This window comes from Ranitomeya imitator, chromosome 1 (genome assembly GCF_032444005.1).
Source record: "Ranitomeya imitator isolate aRanImi1 chromosome 1, aRanImi1.pri, whole genome shotgun sequence".
NCBI lineage: Eukaryota > Metazoa > Chordata > Amphibia > Anura > Dendrobatidae > Ranitomeya > Ranitomeya imitator.
Genome location: NC_091282.1, coordinates 894,756,175 through 894,764,899, shown reverse-complemented (window position 1 = coordinate 894,764,899; position 8,725 = coordinate 894,756,175). Strand labels below are relative to the sequence as shown.

Genomic DNA, 8,725 nt, shown 5'->3' with positions numbered 1-8,725 from the left:
TGTGATGTCCGTGAATACGTTTTTAGGGTCTGTGTGCTGTACGTGTGTCCGTGTATTGCAACAATTTTTACAATTTTAACTCAATGACAGGAAAAACGCACATGGACAGCATCCATGTGCGGTACGTGTTTACACGGACCCATTGACTTTAATGGGTCCGTGTTATCCGTGCGCTCCCACGAACACTGACATGTCTCCGTGTTTTGCAAACGGACACACATTCCGTGAAAACACACTGACATGTGCAGAGACACATTGATTTTATTGTGTCTATGTGAGTCAGTGTCTCCAAAAACTGTCACCTCACGTACCGGAGCCAGTGACGTGTGAAACCGGCCTCACATGAGGCACATGGTGTAACCAAGTGTGCGCTCATAATTTAGCTCTATATTCCGCAGGTACCCCGCGTGCTGAGCTGCCCTTTCTGCCTTTCAGACCTCCGTCGGTACACGGCCGTCGCTAAGTGTCGGTGCGACGTACCGCTGGACGTTGTTGAAATTCTGCACAACGTGGGCAGTGGACAGCAGTTTTTCAACGCATCCGCTGCCCATTCTAAAGTCCCGGGGAGGAGATTGAGATCTCCGCCCGAGCATGCGCAGTACAAAGTGCAGGATGCGACGTATGAAAAAAAGTTCCCTTGAACGTTTTTTTCGATACAACGGTTTGCCAAAACACATTGCATCCAGTGCACGATGGACGCGGCGCATGGCCATACGTCGCGATCCGTCGGCAATACAAATCTATGGGAAAAAATGTATCCTGCAGGCAAATTTGCAGGATGCAGTTTTTTCCAACAACGACGCATTGCAACAGATTTCAAAAGACGTAAATGTGAAAGTAGCCCAAGCTGCTTATGACCTGGCTGTGCCCCATGGCGGGGTGCGGACCGTCACTGACACTGGCAGCCGGTTAGAAGCGGTGGCCGCCTCTGGCAGCTGATCCTGTTAGTGATCCGGAGAGAGGGTGGATCTCCAGCAGCTGATCCTATATTAGATGGAGGGGAGGAGGCCTCGGGCTGTGCAAGAAGCCACTCACTCGGACAGTCCCATACAAGGAAGCCTGCGCTCCGGTCACCCAGCAGCATGTGGCCGGTTCTGGCGATAGGGATCTTCACAGCCATTGTCGCGTGGATCTGGTACCTGGGAAGTGGAGAGAGAAAAGAACCGGAGGCTCCGGTGCAAGAAACTGCTGTGCCCGCGGGGAGCGGTCCGGAGGATGGACGCCCAGCCTGTGGCGAGCAGGAGAGCGCACGGTCCAAGTCCAGTACTACTGCAGAGCCCAACCTCAGCGGCGCTGATCCCTGCGAACATGGCGCTCCTTGCCCCAAAATCCAAGCCCAGAACGAAACTAAAGAGGAAGATCCGTCTGATGTGGATCCGCTTGACCTGAAGGTACAAAGCAGTGTAAAGGCTGAAAGCAATCTCTCTCCGAGTGTGCTGGCGGAGGTCGGTGCTGGCGAGCGGCTGGCGGAGGTCGGTGCTGGCGAGCGGCTGGCGGAGGTCGGTGCTGGCGAGCGGCTGGCGGAGGTCGGTGCTGGCGAGCGGCTGGCGGAGGTCGGTGCTGGCGAGCGGCTGGCGGAGGTCGGTGCTGGCGAGCGGCTGGCGGAGGTCGGTGCTGGCGAGCGGCTGGCGGAGGTCGGTGCTGGCGAGCGGCTGGCGGAGGTCGGTGCTGGCGAGCGGCTGGCGGAGGTCGGTGCTGGCGAGCGGCTGGCGGAGGTCGGTGCTGGCGAGCGGCTGGCGGAGGTCGGTGCTGGCGAGCGGCTGGCGGAGGTCGGTGCTGGCGAGCGGCTGGCGGAGGTCGCACGGAGCGTGCAGCATGAAGGTGACACACAGGAGCATAAAGCTCCGGCGCTCCCTGCAGACATAGAGCAGCGCCCCACAGATCTGGAGCCGGACTTCCAGGAGCACCTGCCAGATGCCACAGAGGGGGAAGAGCTACAAGCGGATCTACTGGGGGCTCCGACCGCTGCACAGAGCTGCCCTGGGGTGGGCACCCACAGCACCGGGATCTTGGCAGCAGGGAGCACGCTTAGTGACGGTGACCAGGGGGTCGGTGAAGCCGTGATCTGTCCTCCGGTAATGGCTCCTGCAGCTGAGCGCGGCCTTGGTGACTCCGGTAGCACCTGCAGGTCGGATCTGGGGAAAGCGCCTGGGCACCAGGGTGACGGTGAAGAGAGGGTTAATGGAGAAGCCGAAACTGGACCAGGTGGGTTGAAACTTTACCGGCACTGACAATGTGTGATCTAAATGTAGGAAAGTTTTGTGTGCGGTTTTAATTTCTGAGATCGATGTATGAGGTGACAGATCATGGAGCTCTTTCTTTGGGCTCATTTCCACTTGCGAGGAAAACGGACGAGTGCAATCCGATAAAAAATGGGATTGCACTCGGACCAATGTTCAATAGGTGTCTTTTCATTTGCGATTTTTATTTTATTTATTTTTTTTTCTCAGCCGAAATCAGACTGAGAAAAAGATCGCAGCGCTGTAAGTCTCGGACGAGACTCGCCAATGCAAGTCAATGGGTGCGAGAGAAAAAAACGCATGGAATACGGACCATCTGTATTCCATCCGTTTTTTTACAGATGCCTTACCATTCTGTGGCATAGAACACTGTAAATAGTCCTGTAAATGACTGTATAAAAATTGCGTACGGATGTAAAACAGATGGTGCGATTAAAAAATCGCATGGAACTCGTATGACAATCGCATAGTTTTCATCCCTTTTTTTCGGTCCAGATTATGGACCGTTTTTTTTCTCTCGCGAGTGGAAATGAGCCCTTATACGGACCTACTGAACCTGTAGTTAGGCGTCATCTGAACCACAAGCTGCAGAACTTTCTCCGGCACATCCCCAGTGTTTGTGCTTAGTGTTTGGAGCAGAAAGTGAAATCATCTTTTGAGGGATTTTTTTTTTCTTGTTTTTTGCCTGATAGATCTTGCATTCATCTGATTGTATGCCGTTTTTATTACGTGTTAATATTGCATGTGATGTTAATAATACATTCTCTCCAAAAGAGGCTTAAACATGCTGACTGATTTATAGTTGGCTAGCACGTGGACAGTACACTGGCCCGTGTTATTTAACCCTGCTGTTCTGTTCAGTCTGGGGAGACCTATTTTGAACTTTGGTATTTTTTGGGGTGTTCAAGATGCGGTTCTGAAACTTGTGGTTGATTGACTTAAATGAGGATGGGTCGGTCGGCCACGGGTTTCAGAGCCGCATCTTGAATATTTTAAAGAATATTGAAGTTCAAGGTCGGTCATTTTTGACCAACAGAACAGCAGGGTTAATAGGGCTGCTCTTCTCTCGGCCCAACCATGAAAAAAAAATTGCCGCCTGTAGTACTTTCTTCCTAGTCAAATTTTTGTGTCGCTTTAGGACAACTGAATGCATAGGGGTGTTAGAAGAAACAAGAACGGAAAAAAAGGGGGGTGCAAATCTGAGAAAAATCCCTTTTTTTTTTTTTTTTTTTTTTTTTTTTTGTTGAAACGTGGATGATTTCTTATACGCGTGTTTGCAGGGGCCCTTAGTTTAATGTCGGCTGTGCTAGGTGGGAACGTCTGTGTATGGAGACCACCACCAGCAGATAATGGGACCACACAGTGTGGTCGGATTCTTCTGGACTCCAGGGGATAAGCCATTGTCGGTGTGCGCTGTTTAAACTTCCTTTTGAATAATCAACGAATGTCTTATTGTAGCTGAGTTTTGTGGTCTTGCTGCATGAGGTTCACTCCAAATTATAGAGGTTCTAAAGTAGAATTTTGTTCAAATGTATGGTTCATGGATGTAATGAAGGGTTAATGCAAATGGCAAATTACTCCCTGCATAGTAACTACTCATTTTCATTGTTATGCCAAGTTTACTGCATTTTTGGGAAATTGTGGCAAGAAATGTCACACTAAAGGTACCGTCACACTCAGCGACGCTGCAGCGATACCGACAACGATCCGGATCGCTGCAGCGTCGCTGGAGAGCTGTCACACAGACAGCTCTCCAGCGACCAACGATCCCGAGGTCCCCGGTAACCAGGGTAAACATCGGGTTACTAAGCGCAGGGCCGCGCTTAGTAACCCGATGTTTACCCTGGTTACCATCGTTAACGTAAAAAAAACAAACGCTACATACTTACCTTCGTTTTCTGTCCTCGGCGCTCTGCTTCTCTGGTCTGGCTGTGAGCGCCGGGCAGCCGGAAAGCAGAGCGGTGACGTCACCGCTCTGCTTTCCGGCCGCTGTGCTCACAGCCAGACCAGAGAAGCAGAGCGCCGGGGACAGACAGCGGTAGTAGGTAAGTATGTAGCGTTTGTTTTTTTAAATTTACGCTGGTAACCAGGGTAAACATCGGGTTACTAAGCGCGGCCCTGCGCTTAGTAACCCGATGTTTACCCTGGTTACCAGCGAAGACATCGCTGAATCGGTGTCACACGCCGATTCAGCGATGTCTACGGGGAGTCCAGCGACGAAATAAAGTTCTGGACTTTCTTCCCCGACCAGCGACAGCACAGCAGGGGCCTGATCGCTGCTGCCTGTCACATTGGACAATATCGCTAGCGAGGACGCTGCAACGTCACGGATCGCTAGCGATATCGTCTAGTGTGACGGTACCTTAACGCATTGTATGAACGCGGCCCTTCAGTAAAGGCTAATTTCTCATTATTAAAGAAGCACTGACTTTGAACTTTTTATTGCCTAAACCTGTGTCTTCCCGGTTTCCGTCTCCACTAAGGTCCTCTTCGGGGGTCACTTGAGTTCCATTCTGACTTGCTGAATCACACTAGGGTCTATGAATGAGCCAGAAGTCTTTTACACTGTAAGACTATGGAGCCACAGGCTTATGTTGTAAAAGTTACTTCCATATCACATACAGATCCTACTTGAACCCTCCAGTTCTTAGAGGACCGGAGAGGCGCCGAAAACCAGGGAAGGTGGGTATATTACTGCAATTGCCTAAATTTTGGGATGTGAAGTGTAGCAACAAGTTTATTTGGAGGTCTTCTTTATAGAACTTGTAAGACCGTAAGGAGTGACTTTATTTATTTTTTTTTTCCCCACACTCTGCTTAGCTAGCCACCAAGCCATCTATATACAGGTGCCCTAAATGGTGCACACCTCGTCTCACATTATATCATCTGCTCCACCCAATCCACCCCCTTCCAGGTTTCTGGCGTAAACATTTTGAAAATTAGTGTTGTGAATCAAGACCGCCATGAACAATGCCGGTGGTGATGAATTGGGTCCTCAGTGATTTTGACTTGTTGGGCAGTAAAAATATTGGGAAAACAAGTATTGCACATGCAGTAGTTATAATTTTATAATGAATGCACCCTGCCGCAGGACATGACTGCCTGCAAGCAAACCATACACTTAATGCCCACTTGCCATGCAGGGTTTTCGTAACACTAGGTAATAACCTTGGCCTAATTATGGATTCTAGTAGTAGTTTTCGTCACTTAGAAAATCTAGAATTTTAGACTGTCATACTTTTGGAAATTACCGTACTTAATGCTATATTTAAGCTTCATTCATGAAGGATAATTGGAATACTTGCTCCTTAAAGTGTTGGTATTGTGGTTTTTTTTTTTTTTCCGGTAAAAATGCCATGTAAGATATATATATTTTTTTTTTTTTTTACAAAACCATATAAAGTGCTAGTGCATGAAATTTTATGTATTGTTTACATTTTTTTTTTTTTTTTAACTAGGTGGCCAACTGGAAAATTCATCTTTTGTGAAAGAAAATGCCATCGACGTCTTGGAGAGTGAAGAGTCCTTAAAGCAAGAGCCGTATCATGAGATCAGCATGTCAAGTGATATTGATCAGTTTATTAAAGATGAAAGTCTAGAGAAATGTGACATCAAGAGAACATCTGAGTGCAATGACATTTTAAAGCCTTCTGCCAGATCACAAGAAGATGTTGACGTCTTTGATGACAACTTAAATACATCTACTTCTGAGGCATTATGCGATTTCCAGAAACTAGGAACTTACCCGGAGGGTTCTTCAATGGAGATGCACAGCCTGTTCAACCAGGAGAAGGCCATGTCTGGTCTCGGCAGTTCAAACACCAACGAGAAGAACTCTGTTTACGGTTCATCAGAGGCAAATATCAATGAAGCTGACAATCAGAAGACCAAAAAGGTTGCTACTATTCAGCCCATGCCACAGAATGTGAATTTTGGCTTAAAGGTCCACTACATTACACACTCTGACTCCCAAATTATTGCGGTCACTGGAGATCATGAGAAACTTGGCAAATGGGAGACGTATGTCCCCCTGACCTCTGGAAAGGATGGCTTTTGGTCACATTCGATGACATTGCCTGCAGACACTAATGTTGCTTGGAAGTTCATAATGGTTGAACATGGAAAGATTAGACGTTGGGAAGAATGTAACAATAGACTTCTGAAGATTACACATGAAGATATTGAAGGTCAACTATTCTGGGGTTACCCAATAATGTAATGATATCAGTAGGAAACCACTGCTTTATATCTAGCACATGTATGTAGTCCTTCTGACTCTTAAAGGGGCTTGCCATGAAAAGTATTCCTCACTTAACAGAATAGTTGACGAATATCTGATTACTAAGTTTCTCTGCTGGGGCAACTTCTAATTTTAACGCAGGGGCACCCATTCTCCTCTCTTCTATTCTGCAGCTGGGGATGGCCGCAATTGCGTGCTTCCACTCCCGTTTCGTTGCTTTTATGGTCATTGTCATACACAATGGAGTGCTAGTGAGCATGTCACTGTTAATTTCTGAGTGGAGAAAGTGCTAGTTGTCCAAGAAGTGAGACCTTCAGCCATCAGACACATTTGCCGATTGTCTGGAATGTGTAACAAATGACTTTTCATGGTAAAACCTATCTAGGTCACAAAGAAGAACTTGTATTTGCATTTCACTATTACAGTTTGTCTGCAGTTTAATGATTACCTGGCATTGCATAGTTATTGAAACATTGACTTATCAAATAACCTTTTAACCTACATTTTTAGATGTTGCCTTTTTAGCATGCTGTCAGCTTTAGTTTCAAGAGTGATAATCAAACGTATCGAAGTTATTAAATAAAATACTGTTTTTGTTCCTGCGAATTTGCTCTTAATGCAATTTTTTTTTTTTTTTTAATATTTATTAGCCAATAGCATAGTAAAATTGTGGTATTTTGTTCAGAATCTTAATTACAAGTGGGAGAGGTGTTAATGTAAAATAGATGTCACATTAAAGCACTGAATTCAACCTTGTTGCTGTCTTCTTCATGGCTTTAACTTTTGCAGCTAGATGGTCATATTCTTTCAACACACGTCATACTCATTCGACTCAGTATTTTATTGACCTGCCTTTTCCCCATGTTATAGAGATGAGCTGATAGATTCATGGGACTGTGGTCCAGCGTCCATGTCGGTGATATCTGACAGATAAGAAGCCGGTGAATTTCTTGCCTTCAGGTATCCCTGGGGCGTCACATGGATATCACGTCAGCCCTGGCTAGTCCAAACCCACACTGGGGACACCGAAAGGAAGGAGATTCGTGGGCCTCACGTATAATTCTCGTGCTGTAGTCCCACAAATCAACTTGCTCCTCTCCAGTTGCAGCGTCAAATACTGTAATATAAGCTGACAAGCTCAGTACTGACTCGAGCCTGACGCAGATTTTCCTTTAAAAAGCTGTTCAGGACGTCCAAAAATCGACAGGGCTGAATGTTCCGGTAGATACTTACCCCCCCCCCATAGTAATTACAATCCTCGTGGTTTTGTGAAGAGTAATAGAAGTTCACATGTCTGATCATGCCGCTGTTTGGCTGTCATGGTTGCCCTGTTCTCAATCCCAGAGCCCAGTAACTCGTGTCCCGTGCAAGCAGCCATTCACACTATAGGTGCAGTTTAACCTATTCCCTGTTAAAGATATCTCATTTGTCTTGCAGGGAGGATGATATTGTGATCCTAGTGGCCCATTCTGTAAAATGAGCTTGCTGATACTTGAAAACCAGTACCGCTGTTAGTGTTGCGTGTGTCATCCACATGCGGTCCATATGACATGTACCAAAATAGAAATTGCAGGTGTTAAGCTTGTTAGAGATAGATATGGGGTAAATTAAATAATGGTTAACTAGTGCCTGTATGTGTAGCTTACTGTACATGGATTACGCTAACAAATTAAGAAAGACTAGGTTGCATTTTTTTTTGCTAACTAGCAAAGGTAAATCAGATAGGTGTGGACAGATATCAGGCTGGGATGGCCCATGGTTATTGGCTCCTTCGCAACCTAAAAATACCGGCTTGCTGCTGCACCAGAAGTGGCGCATCACAATTCTGGAGCTTGACTTTTTTTTTTTTTTTTTTTCTTCCCGATTGCCCTGATGCAGAGGTAATGGGCTGAGGTGTTGTCAATTGTGAATTATCAAACATAGCTGGCATCAAGCCCTGAAGCTGGTAATGGAGAGGTGTTTATCAGACACTCCAATTAATATACCGTATATAAGCTGAGATTTTCAGCACTTTTTCTTTATTTTTTTTTGCTCTGAAAACGCCCCTTTGGCTTATACATGAGTCATTGTCAGTGGGGGAGCAGAAGACATCATACTCGCCCTCCTGGTGTCATCGCTGCATCTCGGGCGCCAGCATCTCTCTTCCTTTGTTCAGCGGTCAGTGATAACCCTCATTAAAGTAATGAACTTGCACGCATCTCTACTCCCTTAGGCGTGGAGTGCATATTCATTACTTTAATGAACG

General features: G+C 46.5%; 1 protein-coding gene across 1 annotated transcript; it reads left to right on the top strand.

Annotated features, from left to right (window-relative positions):
* Positions 1-904: 904 nt before the first annotated feature.
* Positions 905-7,226, top strand: STBD1 (starch binding domain 1). The gene is made up of 2 exons (XM_069743237.1): positions 905-2,205; positions 5,699-7,226. The coding sequence occupies exons 1-2, from the start codon at positions 1,083-1,085 to the stop codon at positions 6,457-6,459; spliced, it is 1,884 nt and encodes a 627-aa protein (XP_069599338.1). The 5' UTR covers positions 905-1,082; the 3' UTR covers positions 6,460-7,226.
* Positions 7,227-8,725: the final 1,499 nt, after the last annotated feature.